The sequence below is a fragment of the Zalophus californianus genome, chromosome 13, assembly GCF_009762305.2.
Source record: "Zalophus californianus isolate mZalCal1 chromosome 13, mZalCal1.pri.v2, whole genome shotgun sequence".
Taxonomy (NCBI): domain Eukaryota; kingdom Metazoa; phylum Chordata; class Mammalia; order Carnivora; family Otariidae; genus Zalophus; species Zalophus californianus.
In genome coordinates this window covers 19,851,836-19,874,381 of record NC_045607.1, presented here as the reverse complement: position 1 = coordinate 19,874,381, position 22,546 = coordinate 19,851,836, and the positions used below count along the sequence as shown (strand labels likewise).

General features: G+C 53.9%; 1 protein-coding gene across 12 annotated transcripts in view; it reads left to right on the top strand.

Annotated features, from left to right (window-relative positions):
- The window catches only part of COL27A1 (collagen type XXVII alpha 1 chain), a 135,765-nt gene that overhangs the window by 22,597 nt on the left and 90,622 nt on the right, over positions 1-22,546 (top strand). For 10 of the 12 annotated variants that reach the window (XM_035723525.1, XM_035723523.1, XM_035723522.1 and 7 more), the window contains exons 5-10: positions 938-991; positions 10,917-10,970; positions 12,438-12,491; positions 20,860-20,904; positions 21,516-21,569; positions 22,000-22,044. In XM_035723525.1, coding sequence (XP_035579418.1) covers positions 938-991; positions 10,917-10,970; positions 12,438-12,491; positions 20,860-20,904; positions 21,516-21,569; positions 22,000-22,044 — 306 coding nt within the window. The remainder of the gene's footprint in view (positions 1-937; positions 992-10,916; positions 10,971-12,437; positions 12,492-20,859; positions 20,905-21,515; positions 21,570-21,999; positions 22,045-22,546) is intronic. The other 2 variants (XM_035723520.1, XM_035723524.1) reach the window with 2 other exon arrangements.

The following is a 22,546-nucleotide window of genomic DNA, read 5'->3' as shown; positions in this document are numbered from 1 at the left end:
GGATTCAGATAGGACCTGGGAAAATCGAGTGCCATGAAAAAGCCCTAGACCCTAAGCCAACAGGCCTGGGTCCCAGCCCTCCCTTGGCCACCTCTCTGCTATGTGACTTGGCCAAGACTCTTGGACTCTCTGGGCCCAGTCTTGCTAGCTGCTCCAAGGCCCCTGGAGGACCTGTCAGCTCAGAGCTCGTAGGAACCTAAGGGAGAGCTCTCTGGCTGGGCTGTGGCCACAGGAGGGAGGCACCTTTGTTCAGAAGACGCCAAGTCCTCCCTTCACTGGGCTCTCAACTCCAAAGGCTCACACCACAGTCCCGTTGGAGTCAAAAGGGAGCGGTGCCTTTAGGCAGAAGTCCTAGAAGGTCCCCTCGAGAAGGTGGCATGTGAGCCAGGCCTCGAAGGACGGGGCAGGTGGCAGCTGGTGGGGATGGGTGGGAAAGGCACACATGATGAGAACGGCCCAGGCCAAAGTGATGAGCAGTGGTGGAGGGAAGAAGGTAGCTAAGTGCGCTTTGAGCCCCGGGGGAGCTAGCCTTGGAAGGGCTGCTGGGCTGGGGGGAGAGAGCCGAGAGGCAGTAAAGTAAAATTCAGAGGTCGAGGCCTTGTGCTCCGAAGTCACACATCTCAGGTTGACCTCTAGCTCTGCCCCCGAGCAGCTGAGCGACCTGAGAAAGTTCTCAACCCCTCTGAGCACCGGCTCCATCTTCAAAATAGGAATAACGATAGCCCCCGCCTGGTGGGTTAGTAGAGTAAAATGAGGGAATGCATGACAGGTGTTTAGTGCAGGGCAGGCATCGAGGGGGCCCTCCCTAAAGGTAGGCCGCCATGACAGTCCCGCTAAGACATGGCTAGCTGAGAAGACCCAGCGGGTGGAAGGCATTGCTGTGTAAGTGGGGTGACCCCCATTTTTCCCTCACCTCTTCGTTTCTTTTCCCTTTCAGGGTCCTCCTGGGCCTTATGGAAATCCAGGCCTCCCCGGTCCTCCTGGAGCCAAAGTGAGTATTTGCTGTGGGGCCTGGGGGTAGGGCCATGGAGTGGGTGCTGGGGTTGGGGCTACATTTGGGGTGCTTCCTAGGGGGCCCCTGGTGGAAGGGCCTCTGTGCCACAGACACCCCCTGAGCGCCTTCTAAGTGCCAGGTGGTGACACAGTGAGGACTTAGGACTCGAGAGCGGAGCTTCTGGTTTGGGGGGATTAGGGAGAGAAGGGCAGTTGGAACCTAGAGCCCTCAAAGGAGAGCAGGAGGAAGGGTCATTTGCTCCCTAAATAGGGAAGGCCTTGAATGTCGGACTAGGATGGAAATTTTACTGGGCCCTCAGACTTATCCTGGGAGGTGTGTCATCTTTTGAGCTGAGGGACATGGTCCTATTTGGGAATGATGGCTGGATGTCATGTGGACGTGGACGGGAGGCGGGGACCAGAGCAGAGGCAGGGAGACCCCGAGGGTGGGGGCAGAGGAGGGATGCGGCTAGCCCAGCCAGCTCAGAGGTGTGGGAGGAGGGGCAGGAGGGGAAGCGAATGCATTCACGATGTGGAGGGGGGTGGGGGGGAGAGGATGTGGCTATGGGTGAGCGATAAGAGACCAGTGACACGGTGGTGTTAGCCTCGGTGACCCAACCGGGCCACCCTGGAGAAGGAAGGCGAGGATGTTCATCTGGGAACTGGGAGCCCTGCCAGGTGGAGACGATACATGGACACAGACAATTCTGAAGCTCTCTGCAGAGTGCTGAGCTGGAGATGAGCCTTGGGGGGGTGGAGACTATGGCACAGAGATGCCACCTGCCACAGGGAGCCCTCTTGGAACGCTCCGGTTAACTTTACGATGAGACCCCAGAGACCAGAGAGCGCGGTGCCCTGATGCATGCTGGGAGCCCCAGCCCTGGAGCAGCCCGGTCTGTTCCTGGTGCTCCCGCAGCGAACAGGGCTGTCCAGGGCTGTGCTTGCAGCAAGCTGCCAGAGCGCCAAAAAGCGTGCCAGGCCAGCAACATTTAGGTCATGGGGAGAAGTCTCCAGGAATGGCTGGAGAAACGGGAGGAGGGGAAAGAAGTTGCAAGGTCAGGGAAGCCAAGAGCGCAGGGACTGTGCCAAAGGAGTGTGAAGCAGGCCTGGAGGGAGGCCAGAGGAGCTCCTGGCTAGGACACTGCCCGGCCCAGCCTGTCCTCTGTGGGGTAGCCAGGATGGCCAGGCCCAAGGTCATTCTTTGCTAAGCCCGTTGTGCAGATGCAGTGGCTTGAGGGAACCAATGGTCCCCAGGTCATGCAGCCTCCAAAGACCAGCTCTGGCGCCCACCAGCTTGTCTGGGTGTTTGGGACACATGGCCAGGGCTGGGCTGGGGTCCTTACTTGCAGAACAAGCACAGAGGCCTCGGGTGCCCCGTGGCCAGCAAGTGCCTGGAAGTGCTCTGGTTTTAACAAGGCAAAGATAACAGAGCTGTCTTCCTGGGCAGACACGGACAATAATAATCGCCCATATATGGGGCCTTACTGTGGGCACTATGCCCTGTGCATGCACTTGATGTAGCTTGTCTTCATTCAGTCCCCACAAAGACCTAAAGAGACGGGTGGAGATACTGTACCCATAAACAGATAGGGAAATTAAGGCTCTGGCACATTAAGGTGCCGTCTAGGAAATGACTGCAGGACCTGCCCCCCTGGGGACCAGGCGGAGAGGGGGAGCCCCCTTGGGGACTTCTGCTCAGCGCAGGCCTCAGGCCTCCCAGGCCCCAGGGTACATCACGATGCTGAGGATCCACAGCTGTTCTGAACTGCCAGGTTTGCTCAGGAACACGCCTTTCTTGGTCTGCTGGAGGACTGTCTAATCCTTCCGTTCCCTCCCGCTCCCGCCTGTTCTTTTCCGCCCCCTCCAGCTTCCAGATTGATCCCTTGCTTCTGTGGCAGGAGATGCTCCAGTGGCTCCATGCTGGCCCCACATGGCAGGGCCCCAGCCCCAGGCCCCGCAGCAGCCCCAGTCTGGCCTGCAGCCCACTCCCACCCTGCCAACAGACGTGCCACTTCTCCCTCCATTTGGAGAAGCAGCTCTGGGGGTGGTGAGTGAGGTTTGTACCTAGCAGGTGGTTCCTCCTCCTGCGGCCACGTGTAGCTGGAGCGTGTGGACATGGGGTCTCCTGGACAGGATGCCTGCCTGCTTCTGGGTATAACAGACCAGGGTGTAGTTTCCAGAAAATACACTGCAATGGGAGGCTGCTTCTTCCAGTAGCGCTTGCATAAAACTCCAAGGGGAAAAGCCATGCCCTTTGCCTGACACCTGGCCTGCAGCCCAGAGGTGAGCAGAGGTGGCCCCAGGACCGGCCAGTTGGGTGGGAGACCCCAGTTTGTTGGGCTTGGGTCCTGGGCTGCCCTTGATCTGGGGCGTGCCCAGAACAAGGTTAAAGCAGACGCTATCCTGGGACGGAACTTCCTGACGGAGCTGAGGTTGGAAGAGAATGTTGTGTATCTACACCCGGGGGTGTGATTCTGGGGAGAGGGTCCTCCCTGTGTCTCAGATCCCCCTTGGGCCTGGGAGGCGACCTGGTAGGATTGGAGGGCTGGCCTCCCCCAGGCCCTGTGCTGGCTTCTCCTTCTTGTACATGATGTTGGCTTCTAGAGCTGCTCGTGGGGCCTCCCATCCAGTCATCTCCTTCAGTCAGCAGATGTTTATTGAGCGCCTACTACGTGCTGTTGATGGAGAAATCAGCCAAACAGGAGAGTGTGCCCAGGTGGCAGGGAGCCTGCACCTTGTCTGGATGGGTCACTGTGCACTCATTGCTTCAGGGAGCTTATGGAGCCCTCAGGAGCTCGTGGCCTTGTGGGATAAAGACCGAGGGGTAGGAGAGACCAGGATGGAGGAGGATCAAGAAGGGGAGGAGGAGCAAATGAAGGACTTGAGGTCACAAAGACGCCGAGGGTCATTGGCGGTGACCAGCACTGGCAGGACTGTCTTTGGGATCCTTAGGTTTGCCTGCTGGAAGACACCTGTTACAGGGCAACCTGCCTCCCCTAGACCCCAAGGCCTTATCCACGTGCCATAGGCCGGTACACCCCACGTTCAGATCCATCAGGAAGAGGGAGGGTCAGCTCCCACATGGGATCGAGATCAAGGACTTTGAGAATGAAGCAGAGAAGCCAGCCCCCGGGGAGGACAGCATTGGCTGACCTTGGAGGCCCGATGTTGAGTCATTGGATTGATTCATGTTGCCAACCGACCCATACTTGCTGCTGCAGGGAAGGGCAGAGGTTAAGAGCGCGGACTCTGGAGCCAGATGATTCAAGTTCAAACCCCAGCTCTGTCACCTCCTACTTCTGTGACTCTGGGTACATTATTTCAGCTTTCTGTGCCTCAGTTACCTTATCTAGAAAATGGAGGGGAAGAGTCGCTGCCCCCTTGAGTTGTCACGAGGAGTAACCGAGTCACTTAGAGCAGCACTGGCCTGTGGAAGGGTCAGCACGGGCAAGGTGTTGGCCCTATACTGGGGCCCCGGTGCCTCAGCAAGGACAGTCCCTGCCCTCGTGGAAACAAGCTAATCACACTGATAAATGCAGAATTATGCCATGATCATGGCTCTACATGAGAGGCATGGGGTGCCTAACACAGTGGGGATTGGGCTGGTCTAGGAGGTGAGGTGCACCTTCCCGGAGGGCAGATGGGTTAAACTAAGGTCTGAAGTAGAGCAGGGGACAAGGTACAGGGTCGGGAGGAGGCCGGGTCAGGCAGCAGGCCTGGTAGGCAGTGGTAAGGCTTTTGGACTTCATCCAAGCAGCAACAGGAAGACACGCAAAAGTTTTTAGCAGAGGTGACACGATCAGATGAGGTCTGCAGAGGCCACTCAGGCAGCCTGAGAAGCAGGGCCTGGCCGGCAGCCAGCGGGGAGGTCCAGAGGTGCCCTGCTGGGGATGCTGATGTGGCAGGTGGGATGCAGGGCCATGGGCAGGTGAGGGGCTCTGGGCCAGAGGCAGCGGGGCTCCAGCTGTGCAGGAAAACCAGTGCTGCCCATGCCAGAGGAGAAGGCGCCTGGCCCCACTCTTCTTGGCAGGCGGCCGCTCCATCCCTGGCGTGGCTTTGCTCAGTGTGCAGTGAATTACCCAGGATTATTATGGGCCCTCAGGTACCAGGGTGGGGGGTTGGGGGGAGATAGATGGGCAGGAAGGAGCAGACTTGGTGGAGCCAGGTGCCTGCTAGCAGAACTGGTGGGTGCTGAGGTGGAGAAAGCCTACAGGGTTCTCAGGCCCTAGCCTCCCCTTCCCCTTCTTTTGATGACAGAGGTAGGGCGTGCTCATTAAGGAAAATGTGGAAGAGTCTAGAAAGTATCAAGAAGAAAGTAAGCTGCCTGCAATGGCCCTGCCCAGTGATAAGCACTGAGTGCCTTTTGAGGACTGGGCCAGGGACTGGCCAAGAGCTTTACATACTTTGTAGGGTAGATGTTATCACCCCCATTTTACAGATAAAAAAACTAAGGTCTAAGTGGCTAAGTAACTGGCCCAGGGTCACATTTCTGATAAGTGGCAGAGACAGGATTTGAACCCTCTACTGCCTAACTCCACAGCCTGTATGTACTTTTAGCTGCAAGGCACTTTTGCTCCATAGCTCTATCGCCTTCCTCTGTAGATTAAGTAACATATATATTATACATATGTTTGGGTATGTATATATTATATATATGAGTTATGTATAACTAACATATATATATTTTTAATCAAAATAAAGAAATCAGAATTTTTGTTTCTTAACATATTTTATATATGTTAACATACATGTAACATAATATATGTTAACCTATACATACATGGCATATGCATACACACAGATATAGATGTGTGTACACGTACATGCACACATACATAAATACGAATAATTTAAAATATGCCCTGCACATAAGTGCTTTATGGGTTTACTTGTTTTATTAGCAGTTGCCTTCTAGAAAGATTGAACCAATTCATGCTGTTGCTAGCATCAGAGGAGGATGTTTTAAAAAGACAATTTATTGTTTTCACTTCAGTTCATTGATCATCCAGAAGAAGAATGCTTTTCTTACATCTGTTTTCCATTTGATTTTATCATTTATGAATGCTGTCTTTTGTTATGTATTTGTACAGTTATTGATATTTAAATATTAAGATTATGCAGGCTTCATCCACCTTATGAATATATTCCAGTTTGGCTGTTTGCTTATTAAGAGTATTCATGATGATATTCACAAGTAAAAATTTTATGTATTTTTTTTGGACTAACAATAACAGCTAACACTTACTTATTAGGAACTTATGTCAGATAGTTTGGAGAGAGTTCCACCCATATATAAAATTTATTGTTCTTCATTTTTATACTTAGACATTTCTTTCCCACCACATGATCAAATAGGCATTTATTTATATTCCTAGTCATTTCATAGTTTCATTTGTATTCTTAAAGATTTTAAACCATCTGGTATTAATCTTCATGGGGGGTGGGTATGAGATGGGGCTGTAACTTTATTTTTTTTCCCAATAGTTAACCATTTATTAAATAACCTTGACTCTACTGATTGTTGTATGATAGACCAGGGTCTGTTCCTGGCCATTCGAATATATTTCATTGCTCTGTTTGTATATTTTGTGCTAAAATATTGTTTTATATGACATCTACGATCTTTATATGTCTTTTCCCCTTGTTCTTTTAAAATATTTCTGGCTATTTATTCTGTAAGATGAACTTTATGCCCATCTTAATAATTTTCTTAAAAACATCCTTGGGATTTTTATTGGAATTGTATTAGATGTGCATATTAATTTGTGAAGAAATAACAGCTTTAAAATACTACATTTTCCTATCAAAAACCATGGCATGTCTTCTCATTTGGTTGAGTTTTTAAACATCTCTTAGTAAACTTTTATAGCTTTTACTGCATAAGGCCTGTACAGCTCTGGTTTATGCTTAGAAATTTTGTATTTTTGTTGCTGTTATGAGTGAAATATCTTCCCCATTCCATTTTCTAGCTGGCTGTCAGCTACTGACGAGGACTGTTGACTTTTGTATTTTTGTACTTTTGTGTTTATTTTATAACCACACCCTGTACTGTATGATTTTATTGATTTTGACAGTATTTCAATTGGTTCTCCTGTATTTTCTAGACAGGTCCTCGTATTGTTTGCAAAAAAGTACATATTTTTGTCTCCTTTTCCTCAAAGGCTAGTTGTCTCATTTGTTTTTCTTACCCTATTGCATTGGCCAGAACTTCTAAACACATGACATAGTGATAGTGGGAGGCCCAGGTTATCTTCAGAGGAAGCCAGTCTGAGCCAATCCCAGCCTTAGAGTTGTCTCTTGAGAGTCTATTCATTCATTTGCTCGTTTGTGAAATATTTTATGATGCCTCCACTGGGCCAGGCCCTGTGCTGGGTACTTGGATTGGAGATGACTTACACAGGGGACTTCTGGCCCAGAATTTCCCAGTCCTTCATGATGTGTTCCTCCCTTGTGTCAGTCGCTCTCTAGACCTCAGCCATTCAGAGCCCTCTATTCCTCTGTTTCCCAATCCTACCTGCAGAAAAGGAGCTTAACATAGTCCCCACTCCCACTATATTTGTATCATTTATCGTTAAGGATATACCTTCCCATCTGCCTTCTAGTTCCCAGAGACTTTGGTAACTAGTCCAGAGGGAGTACCATTCCCCATGCAGACAGGGAAGGGGGCTTGCCCAGGGTCACACAGGCTCGTTGGCTGGAGAGCTCGGTTGGCAACCAGGTTCTCATTCTAACCAATGTGTAAGCAATTAATTAGACTTTATATATTCCTTCCATCTCTCACTGGGGAATCTGTAGGAGTCTGGCTGGGAAGACATATAGTCTTCTCCATTCCAGAAGTCACACCTTCACCTGACTAGGGGTGCCCCAGGCATCCCTGGAGTTGAAAGTTCATCTGCCTCCCTCCTTGTCTTCCTCCAGCCTGAGCTTAGCTGGAACTCCCTTCAGGGATCTCCCCTCAGTCTGGGTCAAGTTCTCCATGATGTCCTCCTTACTCCACTTATCATTGGGTGGTAGTTTTTGATCTGTAGTGTACTGAAATGTAAAGAGCTTAGGCTCTGAAACCAGACTGCCTGAGTCTAAGTCCCATTTACAAATTGTATGACCTTGGATAAGTGACTTAGCCTCTTTGTGCCTTAGTTTCCTCATCTGTGAAATGGGATGGTGATTATTGCTACCTCACAGATTTATGTGTCCAGGGCTCAGAAGAGCACCCAGTAAATGCTAGTGCTGATTATCATTACTGGTCTCTGGTTTCTCCTTTGAGAGTCCCCCATGAGCATGAACTGTGTCGCCCTGCAGTATTCTCTGTATTCACCCCGAAGCTTGGCTCAGAGTAGATGTTCAATATGTATCTATATTTGTGGCTATTGTCCTTGGGCAGGGATTACATCCCAAGCACTGTGCTGGCTGCTGAGAATGCAGAGAGAAATCCATAAATAATGAAAATGGCTCAGGTAAGGAACCCAGACAAGGGAGCAAGTCCATCATCTCTGGGGGTCTCAGCTTCCCCCTTTATAAAATGACAGAGCAGGATACACAAAGGCCCACCCCGTTTCAAGCCCAGCTGCTCTACCAGCTGCAGACCGAGGTGGGCAAGGGCGGGGTGGGGAGAAGCTGCCGCCCTTTTTTGGCCATTGGAATCCTTGGTAGCCCTGAGCCTGGCTTTGCACTCGCGCTATGGACATAAAAGGCATTGGAGCGGGGCTTGTGAGGAGCCAAGGGTGGGAGATGTGTGTGAGGGGCGGCCGAGCGAGGTGGTAGATCCCAGAGGGTGGGTTCTGCGGAAGTGACCTGGAGGGGCCCAGGTGGACGGGCAGTTGGCGTTCCAACAAGGAGGGGCTGGTCTCCCTCCTGGGGAGGCTGTCATCTGGTCATTCTGGAGTGCTGGACAGCATCCAGCCTTCTCATTCATAAACGAGTAAATGAGTGCTTCGAAGTCAGAGGGAGCGGGCACTAGCCAGACCTGGGAAGACCTTACTTCTTACCTGTGTGTCAGCCCAGGCAGTGATCCGGCCTCTGTGTACCTGCGGCTTGGTCCTGAGTTGCAACCAGCGGGTGTTAAGAGGATGAATGGACACAGTGTTGGGCACGGAGTAGGTGGCTCTGGAAGACCTGCCCTCTTTAAGGCTCTGTCCAGTTTGAATGCAATGACTTCTCGTGGAGAGCAGCTGAGCCAGGATTTGGAAGGGCTGGGTTCTGATGAAGAAAGGAACCAAATGGGAATTAATTAAAGTTGGCCAAACCACCTCTCCCATGTGTCACATCCATTATCTCACTGGCTCCTTGCCAAGAAACCTAAGATGCTGGTGGATGTGTGTGCGCGCGTGCGTGTGTGTGAGCATGCACCCGTGCACATGTGCGCACGCACCCGTGTGCGTGTGTGAGCATACACCCATGTGCATGTGTTTGCATGCACCCGTGTGCATGTGTGTATGGGAACATGCACCCCGTGTATGTGTGAATGTGCCCATGTGCGTGCACCTATGTGTGAGAATGTGTATGCACACACCTACGTGTGAATGTGTGCATGTATGTGCGTGCATCTGCGTGCAGGTGTGAGCAGGTGTGTGTGTGTGCCCTCACGCACGTGTGTGCCTGTGTCTGTGTGTGCGTGCTGTGCAGCTCCCATTTTAAGGCTAGGAAATGGAGGCTCAGAGAAGTGAAGTGACTTGCCCGAGGTCCCTCTGGGATTCCCTGCCTTCACCCCAGGACTTCTGACTCAGGGCCCAGCTTGGGGAGGGAGCGTGGGAGTGAGCATGAGGGATAGAGATCAGGGGTTCTTGGAAGGTGACATCAGGGTGGACTGCCTCTCCAAAGGACTGTTTTCTGAGTAACTGAGCCATGTTGGGCCAGAGAAGCAGGCTGGCAGCCAGGACCACGCTGCAGCCCTGTAAGAGACGCAGCTGGTGCACCCCTCAGGTCCTTTCCCTGAGCCTCGTGACGGGGACTCTCCCATATGCTAAGCACAAAGGGTGCTTGTCTCTGACTGGGAACCCGCTGCTTATTGGTTTCTCCCCGATTTACTGCCTATTCTAACTCATCAAGTCCCAGGACATCCCAGAACACACACCTCAGGGGTCTGTCTTAGCTCTGCCAGGGCCTCAACTTGGGGCCTTAGACAGTCCCTTTCCTCCGCCTGGCCTCAGTTTCCCCAAATGTATGGGGGGCGGTAATAACACTTCTCTTGCCCGCTTCATCAGGCTATTGTGAGGATCTCGTGAGACCAGGGTGCTGCACACGGTGAGGGGCTGTGTGCAGACATAAGTGGGTGTTGCCGCACTGACCTTCGGTAAATAGAGAACAGTGAGGTGAGCGTACTAGAAATCCAAGAAGAATCGGGCATGCTTCTTTGATGCATCTCTCAGAAGCACTCTGAGAGCCCAGGGGAGCAAGTCAGGAGGAAGTCCTAGCAACACACATGCACGGACTGGTCACTAGAGATCTACTGGCTGGTTGGGAGGACACATTCCAGCTGCATCTTGAAGAATGTCTATGGTTTGGTGAATGCTACTTGAGGAATGGTTTTCTAGGCAGGGGTGATGGCCTGAGCCAGGACCTGGCAGCAGAGAACTGTAGGGCGTGGCTGACAATGGGCTCTGTGGTCTGGCGAGGAGCAGAAGGATCCTGTCTGTGGGTTTGCCAACTGGAAAGAGAGCCAGATTTGCAGAGGACGGGTGGGACCAGATGATAGAAGACACGGGACGCCAAAGGAGGAGTTTGGAGGTGTCATCATGCAGTCAGTGGGAGCCATGGAGGGTGTTAGTGCAGGAAGAACTGGAACTGGAGAAGACCCCCCCCGCCCCGGAGGTGTGTGACTGGGAGGATGGATGGGAGGGCGTTTTAGTAGGGGACAGGGCTTTGAGCAGAGGTTGTGGGGAGATAGCCTCTCTAGACAACTCTAGAAAGAATTGTTTTTCTTTCAGGGACAGAAAGGGGACCCAGGGCTCTCACCAGGAAAGGCCCTTGATGGGGCGAAGGTAGGTTTCCAGGGACCCCAGCATCGAGGGAAATGGAGGGGTGGACAGTAGGGAAACCGCCATGCCCCGGCAGAGGCCGCTGCGTGTCAGAGGCAGGAGGTGGCCAAGTAGCCAGGGAAGAGTGTGGTTTGGTGCTTTTCTTGAGGTCCTTCAGCTCTCCCTGTGCCAAACCCAAAGTCATTCCCTGTATTTTCTTTGGGGGTGCAACCAATCAGACTGACAAATGTTTTGCCTGTGGACACACCCTTGGTGAGTGACCTTTTGTGTAATTTCCTGCATTTCTGTAGGACCCTCTAGGTGGCCTTTGGCATCCAGAAGCTTTTTGCTAGCATACACCCAGGAAGCTTCCAAAAACATTCAAAAGCCCCTCTGAGGTTAATTTGAGTGGACAGGTCTGTGGATTTCTAGGAGATGGGAAGGGATCGGGCCAGAGATTCAAGGCTCCCTAACTCTGAAGGGCTATGGGACCAGAAGTTTCTCGTGGAAAAGAGAACACTTAGGCCAGAGGACTTCATCCATCCCTGAAGCATCTCCCCAACACTGATTAAGGGGCCTGGAAGGAGCACAGGACAGGCAGGAACAGGGGAACCCAGACTCTAAGTAAGACCCCCAGCACTCAGACATACATATCCTGGAAGGAACACTCGAGTCTGTCTGGCTCATTCTGGACACGAGCCCACGAGCCCTCCTGACAGACAGAACACTGCTTCTCAAACCAGCCTCCTGTGCTTAGGCACGTAGAAGACTCAGGTCCCTTTGATTTCCCCAAGACCTAGGTGGCTCATTCCTTCATATCGTCACGGGATCATTTTTTCATGCAGCAAACATTTGCTAGGTGTAAACATCCCCATGCACTCTGATGTGCTCCTCGTCGAAACCTTATAATGCAGGACAGATAGGCCCAGCTTGCAGATGAGAAAACAGAGAGGCCTCAGAGGCAGGTGATTGCTGGAGGTCGCAGAGCTGGTCGGGTGCAGAGCAGGATTTGTATCCAGGTCTGACAAAGTCCAGAGGCCCGGGCTTCTCTCTTGCTCCTGACTTGTCCGTTCTTAGGTCTTAAGGCAGAAATGCCCCCTACTACCCCCCATGCCCAGCCAGGAGGAGGAATGGGCAGAAGGGAAGGGAGTCTCAGGAATGCAGAGAGAGAGAGCAAATTGGAACGGGACAGACAAGTTGTGTGTCCCCTGGGGCAGTGGTTTTCAAACACAGTTTTAGCAGCAGACCCCGTGCCCTAAATGGTATCCTGCACCAATATCCAGGGTATAAAATAGATCAAGGGGAGGGTCTGGGTTAGCGGGGAGGGGCTGGGTACCTGCCCACTTGGCTGCCCTCACCTCCCTCAGAGGCCTCTGGGCCTCCAGGAGTCCTGTTTGCGGACAGTTGGCCGAGCGAGGACACGCTTGCCATTTCACGAGTGTCTCTGCCCCTGTTCCCCCCCCGCCTCACCCCTTTGTCTGTGTTTTGCAGGGCAACATGGGCTTGCCTGGGCTCTCTGGGAATCCAGGACCTCTTGGACGAAAGGTACACCTTGCTTTCAGTGCTTTGCCTTGTCCAGTGGGCTTTCTGTCTAGCTTCCTGGCCCAGGTCTGTCATCCTTCAGGTCTCAAGCACGCTTGTGCCTATTCCAGACAGTCCTCCTGGAACCGCAGCCTTCAGTCCAACAGCCTCTGCTCTGCTCAAGGAAGTCTAGACCGACCAGGGCGTGGTGCCAGTCTGGTTTGGCCCTCTCCCTACGGAGGCTAGCACAGGGCCTGTGCGTAGTAGGTGTTCAGGAAATGGGCTTGGGGGATGGGGAGGACAATGCAGGCCAAGGGTCGACTACGTTTTGCAGGATGGCTGACGGGGATTCCAGGAGGTCTGTCGGCCTAGGGCCACGTCTTCAGCTTCCGCCCTGGCTCCTCACTGTGGCTGCAGGTACCCGCTCTCTGGGCCATCTGGCTCTTGTCTGGACAGATGTGGTGTCTCCTGGCTCCATCTTGTCCTTGCTCTGAGGGTCCCAGTGGTACTTGGAGCATCACGTCTCCTCCATCTCCTTCTCCACCCTCCATCTCCTTCTCCACCCTCGATGGCCAGAGCAGGCCAGAGCAGGCCAGAGCATAAATCTGAAGAGGCCAGACCCAGACAGGAGTCTATGGCTGTCTGTGAGCTGGGGAAACATGGTATTTTCTGGCTCAGAGAACACAGGGACTCCCTCTCGCCACTCACTTCCCCTCCATGCTCCAGCACTTTCTGATGGACGAGGTGTGAGTGGAAAAGTCTCTTTCCAGTGCCGGCTCATAAAGCAGCCCGTGGTGGTCTTGCTCTGCATGGGGGTGGGAGCCTAGCAGAGGTGGCAGGAGATGGGAAAAGCAGACCTGACTCGCTCCTGCCAGGGCTACAGGGCTCCCTGCTCTCAGCAGATGTCCAGGGAGGCCCAAGAGTCCCCATCCAAGAGGGACCAGCTCACCTGAGCAGGGAGAAGCATCTTTTCTCAACTAAGGAAGAGCCTCTGTGCAGTTGGGAAATTGGCAAAGCCATTTACACGGAGGCCCCCGGGTCCCGGCTCAGGCAAGCCTGCAGGAGTTGGGTGGTGGCAGGCCGGTGGGCAGAGCCTGGAGGGGCTCGGGGCCCAAGGCAGGGACCCCTGACCAGTCATGGGGGCTGGGGAGGAGGACCGATGGGGTAGAACGGTACCTGGAATCATCACTGTTTGTAAGCACTCTCTCCTCCCACGAGGGTCTTCGGTGACAACAGCAGCCACTTTGTCCTGATGCTCTTATGTGGCTTCTCTGCATCGTCTCATGTGGGGAGCCTTGGGGGAGAGGGGACATCAGTGGGTGAGAGGTGAAGTCAGCGTCCTCTTTGCTCACCAGCCCATCGAATTGGGGTTTCACCTCAGCGCGACACCAATAATCCTATTCATTCATGTATTCAACAGAAGTGATCGAATGCTTATTATGTGCCAGGCAGGATGCGAGAGATGTGGAGCTGAGTAATTAGACAAATATCCCTGTCCCCCCAGAGCTGGCATTCTTGTGTGCGTGGTGGGGCGGCAGAAAATAAAAAGAAAAACAGTAAAAATGGAAGGACAAATGGAAAATGGACAAAAATAGGCAGGAGAAAAGGAGTTTTGGTTGGGAGGGTTCCCAAGTTAGAGGCGGTGCAAGGAGTAACAGTGCTTTGTCACAGTGTATCCTCACAATAGCCTCCGAGAGTTAAAGCATTATTATGCCTATTTTAAGGCTGAGAAAACTGAGGCTCGAGTTGACCTCATTCATTCATTTGTTCATTCATTCTTCCAGTCGTTCAGGAAATATGCACCTAGGTCCCAGGCTCACCCAGGTCACCATGCTGACACTGGTGTTAAATGCAAATCAGCTCATCAAGGGTCTCGTGGAGAGGGAATTCTGTAGCAGTGCCCCCCCACCCCCGACTGTGCATTAGGCTGTGGGCAGGGACTCTGGTCCCATTGGTGTGAGTGGGACCCAGGTACAAGATTCTGCAGCTGAGACTGAGAGCCACTGGTTTCATGGAAATACCTTCCAGAGTCCCTACGCCGCAGAGCTGGGATTTGAACCCAGGTCCCTGACCTTTCTCTCTGCATAACGCTGATGGAGACAGCTTTTCAAGTAAGAGAGGGCCCATTAAGTAAAAAGAGCCTCCCCGGCTGAGAAGGTTCCTTTGTCTGCCATCCACCTGCGATGTCTGCTGAGGGCCTTTGCCGAGCCAACTCCCGAGGGCTGGGCAGGCGCACAGACCAGGCTGGACAGGCCTGGACAGAACCCAGCTCTGTCCCTTCTCCTGCTGTGTGAGCTTGGGCAAGTGGCCTCACCTCACTGAGCCTCAGTTGGGATCAGGGGGAGGTTGGGGTTCGGGGAGGGGTTGGGTGAGATGAGATGTTCTAGCCCCAGCACTAGCATGTGGCTGGCACTTGTAGGCACTGCGTGCATGTTTGTTGAACCAATGAATGATCATGATCATGAAGGAAATGTGCTTAAGATCTTGCCCATCTGGTACCATTGGTCATCTTGCCTAGTTACCAGGTAACCACCCTCCACTAGCCAAGAAGCCTACCAGAATCCTATTTGCACGTTGGGAGGGTGGAGTCCTGTGCTGTCCCTAGTCCGACTGTCCGCCTTCTCTCTTTAGAGCAGTGCTTCCCAGCTGGGGGTGATTTTGTTCCCCCAGGGAACAGTTAGCAATATCTGGAGACGTTTTTGGCCATCACAGCTGGGAGAGGGAAGCTACCAGCTTCTAACCGGTAGAAGCTAGAGATGCTGTTAAATATCCCACCCCAGCAAAGACTTACCCGGCCCACGGTGTCAGCGGAGCCCCGGGGCTGAGAGACTGCTGTACAGAAGCTCCCCTCCATCCTGGGCCTTCCTGCCTCCCTGCACTTGCTTATGCTGTGCCCTCCCCAGTCATGATCTTCCACGCTCATCTTCACACATCTGTCGCTTGATTCTGTTCTCCTACACCATCTTCTCCAAGAGCAGCCCCCGCCCAGCACTTCCCAGGCAGAAGTCACTCCTCCTTTCTCTGATCATCCAGCCCACCTTCTCAGCCTCTTTGGGACTCTGTGCGTTTGGCTGGCAGGAGACTCTGGTGTCCTTGGTGTATTTGTCAGCTGGAGCAAGTGCACAGAGTCCCTGTCCACCCTTGTTTCCTTATGAGGGGCTTAGCACAGTTCTGGACACATGCATCTGCCCTGTCCCATACCTCCCTCTCCTGCCTATGGCAGACATCACTCATTGATCTTTCCTGTCAAGCCCTGATGCGACCTCAGAATCCTTAACACATTGCCCCACGTAGACATGACTAATGGAATGAAATTGGGACTCCAGTTGAAACTTCCTCCCGACTCCCTCTTGCAACCCTCACCCTGCCCACAGGCCCTCCTTGTGCCGCCTGAGTTGGCCACTTCCATGCTGACCTCCTACTGAGAACCTTCTCCAGGCTCCCCTGTTGCTGGGCTGCCCTGGGCTTCTGGGGCCCATGCCCACTGCCGTTTCTGAGCTCTACTCCTGCTCTGCTGTCCAACCTGGCCCCTCCTTCAAGCCTGTTTACGATGCCGCCCCTGCCGGTTGGCTGTCTACACTGTTTTAGCACGCAGTGCTTCTCCTTCATTCCACTTAATATGTGTTACCTTCTAGAAGGTAGGGAGTGAGTTTGTTTTGTTCACCGGTGTATTCTTTGTGCCTAACACAGGGTCATGTTTGGGGCTCAGCAAACCTTAGTTGAATGAATGAACAATTGGTTGAATGGATGAGCCAGACAAAAATGGTGTGTTCCTGCCCGACCTGCCTCAGGTACCCATTAAGCAGAGTTCGATGTCAGGTGCCTGGCTGTGTCATGATGGATTGCGCTTTTGGACAGACCACATGTTTTTGAATCCTAGAGTTTCTGAGCCGACACAAGGCTTTTTGAGAGGCTGGCGGGGGGCGGGGGTGGGGGGGAACTGAGGTCCAGAGAGGAGTAGGGACTTGGCCAGTATCATGTAATGAGTCCTTCTGCCCCCTGGCATGTTTCTTCCTCGCCGATCCTTTCTGTCAAATAGGGCTCTCTGTCCCGCTGCCTGCCCCCGATGGGCTGTGGAGATGGTCGAGAAGTTTAGGGGGTCTCATGGAGTGCTCAGCAAGCATGGTGAGTTCCGTTTTACTGCAGGAGAAGCTGGGGCCTTGCACACTGAGTTGGAGCCGGGGAAACAGCTGAGGTCTAGGCACACATTGCTCCCCAGGACCCCCAGGCAAGAACAGGACCCCCCACCCCCATGCTCCCTGCCCAAAGCCCAAATAGCATCCCAGCCGACAGGGAGACTGTCTGCTGCAACAGTGAGGTGATGTCTGGTTTCCCCTTGTGCACTGTAAGCAATGATTAATCTGGCTCCCAAACCAAAATATAGACCAAGTTCTATTATAAACACGGGTCCTGTGGAGACCCGCCTGCTGGGCAGCCAGAGGCCCCTTGCAGACTACATGGTCCCTGGAGCTCCCCTGAAGCGTCTGCTCTCCTCTAGTACCAGTCAGGCACTGATCACGCAGGGGGAAATCACTGCCCGTGGGTCCACCTTGCGGTTAGTACTCACCCCGTAATTGCTGGGGCCCAGAAGAAGATAATGGTTTAGATTCTTCCAGGTCCTGGGGCCCTGTCATTTGAAGCTATTTGGCTGGCCCCAGCTTGGTAAACACTGTTAAGGTACTTCCAGGGAGCATAGGAACCTCCCCCCACCCTCCCCCCATGCCTTGGCCTTGCCCAGCCTCTGCTGCTCTCAGCCAGGAGAAGTGGGTCGTTCACAGCAACATGCAAGGCCCTTCAGGGTCCACTGATTGGGACAGACCTAGGAATCGTGGCCTGTTGGACCAAGCGCAGCCCGGGCGGGGGGTCTAGAGTCCTGGAGAATAGTCTGGGCTTGGCCATAACTTGCTAAGTAACCTTGGGCAAGTCCCTTTCCCCTGGTAAGTCTGTCCAGTGAGAAAAGTGGTCAGATTGATGGCTCAGGTCCCCTCCAACTCAGATACTCCAGGATTCCGTGACGGTGCTCTGCCCTGGTAATGCTGCAGTGATCCATATGCTCTGTCCTGGGGAGGAGGGCCTCTAAGGGGGTCTTTCCCTGTGTGGCCCTGTGGCTCTTCTAGGTGGGCCTTGGGCCTCAATAAGTATGTCTTATCTCACGATTGGGTGGTTAGGACTTAGGGATTGGAGTCACACCCTGGCCTTTCCCCTGGGAAACTGTGTAGCCTCAGGAAAGTCTCTTCATCTCTCTGAGCCTCCGTTTCCTTGTCTGGCATGTGTGCATGGTAACTCCTACCTGCTAGAGGGTGATCACAAGGAGTTGATGAGCTGATGTATTTATTGAAGGCTCTAGTACCAGGCCAGGCAAAGGGCCGGCCATTGTCCCTATCCCGGAAGATCATGCATTCCCTTTTTTCTGTGTCCTGAGTAAAGGGTTTTCTTAAAATCTTCTGGGATCTCCCTGGCAACACTTGTCTGCTGGAACATTGGTTTTCAGCAGATTTCTTCCTGGCTGCAGGCAAAGCCAAAGGAGCTGGTGATGCTCAGGGGCTCCCTGGTCCCCTTTCATGGTTCTCTTGGGATTCTCGCCCCATTATTGCATCGGCTTTTGGCAGCAACCTGAGGTGGGCTCAGAATGGCAGAGTGAGGCTCAGAGAGGGCAGTTGCCTGAGCAGAGTCACACAGCCTGAGCTCAAGGCTCGATTCTGCTATTTGTGGGAAAGGCTTTGCTGTTCTTCCTCGTGTGCAAGTTCCAAGTGGAGAAACGATAAGAAAGACAATTACATGTGTCCTATCATGACACGTTCCTGCTCAAAATCCTCGTGTGGGTTCCCACCATACTCCTGCCTTGTGTGGGCTGGCTTCCGGCTTCTTCTTAACCACCCGCCGCTCTCTGCCTCACCCCTCACTCATTCTGCTCCCGTCATGGAGGCCTTGGTCTTTGTCAAACCCACCCGAGAGGGTTCTCGCCTCAGGGCTTCTGCACCTACTGTTCCCACTGCTGGGAACGCTTTTCCCCAGGGGGCCAGCCCCGTGGCTGGCTCATGTCATTTGTCCCCTCAGAGCACCTGCCCGGCTGCCCAGCCACAGCCACCATGCCTCCCCCCAACACTGCTTCTCTCTGTCCTCTGACTCTGCTCACTTTTCTTCGTAGCGCCGGTCACTACTGCACAGTCGCCGTTTTCAAAATTTTAACTTTCAATTACGGCAAAAACCACACAACGTAAAATTTACCATCTTAACTGTGTTTAAAGGTACGGGTCAGCAGTGCCAAGCACATCCACGTCGTGGTGCAAAAAGCATCTCCAGAACTTTCCCATCTTGCAAAACTGAAACTCTACACCCACGAAAACAACAGCTCCCTATTTCCCCCTCCCCCGGACATTATCTTTTATATTTATTTGGTTTTACATCTCCTTAATTAGACTGTCAACTCCATTAAGGCTAAAGGATGTTGTCTTCTCATTCACCCCAGGCCTGGAATGGTGCTGGCACATAGAAGTTCAGTGAGTGGTTGTTGAATGAATGAATGAAATATGAAGGTCATGACGGTGACGGCAGCAGGTCTTTATGGGGCACCTGAGTTCAGTGCTGGGTACTGCACCAGGTGCTTTACGCACATTATGTCACGTGATCCGTGCACCGGTCCTTATATACCCATTTATAAAAGAGGAAACCAAGGCTCGGTGAGGTGACATCAGTGGCCTCAGGTCATACAGCCATCCGGTAGCAAAGCAGGATAGTTCCAGATCAGCCTGACACAAGAGATCCTAGCCACTCCGCATGTGAGCCCCTGGCTGTGGCCTAAGCTTCAGTTTGCTCCCTGGGGAAAAGAACACGGCCTCCCCCCCTCCACCACCCCAGGTAGAAGCTGCTCGCAAGCCACGTTGCGTCAGTCTCATGGGCCCCGCGTGTGAGATGTAATCATATCGCTGAGCCGTCCTGAGGTATGAGTAGGTGCAGCAGGAATGCTTGTAAACTCCCCAAACCTCTTGGATCCAACCGACGTTGCTGTTTATAATTAAGATTTCTGCTTCCTGGGGGTCTGCGGGGCGTGCTGAGTGCATGTGCCGGTGTGTGTTCGTGGACATGCGTGAACGGTTACCGTGCCTGGGATGTCGCCCAGGCTCTCGGTGTGGCCTCGGGTGTCAGAAGGACCCGGCGGTGAGTGGGAGCCCACTGCTTCTTAGCGATGGGACTCGGAGCAAGTTCTCTGATACTCCGTTTTCCCCTCTATAAAGTGCAGGTGATAATCCCCCCCCCAACACTGCACCTCGTTTGGCTGGTGTAAGGGCTAGAGGGGGTCATGCAGGTGTAGTCTAGGTGAACAGCAGTGCATGGAGGGACTCTACAGGCATCATCTTGTTTATCACCCTCTGGGGGAGCTGTAGAACTTCGGAGTTCCCAAACACCAGAGCCGAGGGGCACTGAGAGTTCTCATGCCTTCAGCTGAGGTCCAGAGAAGGGTGGAAACCCACCAGACTTGCACGGTAGGTGAGGGACGGTGTCTGAGCCAAGACCTGGGCTCTCTGTGCCAGGGGGTCTAATGGAGATCTGTGTGACTGCTTTGTCTGGACTGGAAGACCCCTGCCTGGTCTTAGTTCACAGCTGCCCCGAGGTGATGGAAGTTTGAAGTCCCGGCTTTCCCTTCGGAGAGCCCCTAAGTCTTAGGAAATGGCTCTGGTGGTTGTCCCTAGGGCCATGAGTAAGCACACACTGGTTTGATTCTCTTGACCTAGAGACCTGGAGGTTGGGTCGTGAGGACAGAGGGTCAGCGTTGGTACTGGCTTGTTGACAGAGTCCTTCTCAGTCAGGCATTTGGGTGGCCTCTTCCTCCCTGGAATGGGAGCTGTGACGAGTGGGAGGAAGGGAGGCCCCTACTGTGGTTAATGTATTTGGTCGGTATGTGTGAGATCTTTTCTGATAGGGGATTTATGAGAAGGGGCAGGTCTTGACACAGATCCCAGCAGCACATGGTGGTTGAACGTATCCCAGAGCCGAAGGTCCTAATTGGCCCACCCATCCATTGAGAACTCACTCTACCCCGGCTTCGGATGGGCTCTCCCCCGTCTGGATTTGGAAGGAATGGTTGGGATACAGCGTCACTCCGCCGTGGGGGGCTGTCTCCCAGTTCTGTTCACAAACCCTGCGGGAGGAGTGAACACCTCCCCTGATGGCTTCTGTCTGAGTGCCACTGGTGGGAGAGCAAAGCATAGCGAGCTGCCAACCTTGTATGCATCCATTCAGCGAGTGGTCGCTGAACACACACTCCAGCCCTGCCGTGCACAGAGCATGCAGTGCTGAAAAGGCGGACAGGGTGGCTGGGCCTCTGCCATCTGATCCACGGTCCCAGACGCCTTGCTGGCCTGATGCCGTTTTTTCTCCTCCCCCCTCACAGGGACACAAGGGCTATCCTGGACCGGCGGGGCACCCCGGAGAACAGGTGAGGGCCGCAGCCTCAGCTCTGCCCTGCTTGCACTCCGCCCCCCTGCTCCATCCCTGTCTGCCCCTGGCCTCCTCCCTGGGCCCTGTTCCATGAGTGAGCCCCAGAACCATCCCGTGGGGGGCAGGGGGACAAGCCTCCCCCTCCTCTCCCCCAGCCACCTCTGCCTGAAAGAGCCGGAGTCCACGCCGACCTGGCATTGGCATGAGCCCCTCAACTCCAGCCAGAGCCATGAATAGCTGGCCTGTTCCGGACGATGTTAGGGGATATTATGCACGCCGCCACGGGGTTTGCAGGAATTTGGGCTGCACTGGCCCAAGTCAAATAGCAGCCCCTGCCAGCGTGGGAGAGCCAGCCAGGGCTCCTTAGAGCTCTCTCAGTCCTGGGCGGCCAGCACAGGGGGTTTGTCCTTCTCAGCTCGTCTGACCGGTTTCATGGAGTGGTGGGCTGGGGGCCCAGCAGCCCAGCGGCTTCCCCTTCCTCCCCATTCAGCTCGCATTCCTGCCCTGCTCTTTGTCCATTGTGAATAAGCCCCAGCCCCCCACCGCCCCCCAGACCCAGAGCGGGGCAAAGTCTCTCCTTTCCTTATGTTTCTCTTCATTCCTTTGCAGGGGCGGCCAGGACCTGAGGGCAGCCCAGGGGCCAAAGGTTACCCTGGCAGGCAGGTGCAGTATATGGCTTCTGGAAGCTCGGTGGCCATGGTGGTGTGGAGATGGCCACGGGTGCCCCCCAGGCAGAGGGAGGCAGCAGGCTGGGGGCTGAGGAGTTGTGCCTGCCGGGTGGGCCCCAAAGAAAAGGCTATTCACGGGGCTGGACCAAGGAACCCTCTCTTTGAAGGCAGTAGGGCACAGGATGCTTAGAAAGGGACCTGCTGCTATGGGGGTGGGGCTTCAGAGGCTCCTCCCACTCAGTCTCCCCTGCCCCACCTCCACTCCCCTGGGACTCTGGGGCAGAGTGGGGTCCTCAGTGTGAAGACTGCACGTCTTTCTCCAGAGGGGGCAGCTGAGGCCCCAAGGAGGCAGGACTTGCCCTGGGTTGCTGGCAGCAGGAAGAACATTTCCCTATGTCCTTGCCCCTCTGTCTCTTATGTTTCAGGGGTTACCTGGACCCGTAGGAGACCCTGGCCCCAAAGGCAGCCGGGTAAGTGGGCCTTGGCAAGTACCACTCAGGTGGGGCCCTGGGTGGTCATTACCTGTCCCCCCAGCCGACGTGATGGGAGGTGAGGGTGCAGGGTCTGTATACAGTGTCTGGCACCTCTGCCCTCCCACCTGAGTGCTCTCTGGAGAGCAAAGGGGCAGCAGGGTGGGCAGGTGATGGGGGATCCTTGAGCCAGGTAAGCCGGCGTGGTGCCCATGCCAGGCGGACTAGGCAGCGAAGGTTCTGTTGGGTGCTCAGCCATGGCCCAGCTGCTACGGTCAGGCACTTGCTTGCCGTGTCCCCCAGCACATCCCAAGTGCTAGGGGACCTAAGTTGGGGCTACTTTGTCTGCTGGTAGAATCCTCAGAGGTCTCTCTCCTGCTCCCCTCCCAACCCTTTTTAGAGAGCAGGGGTGGCTGATGGGTGATGCTGCTCAGGCCTGGAGGCTGATGGAGCATCTGCTCTCCCTCTCCTGGAGCAAACCCTGAGTAGCCAGCAGCCTGTT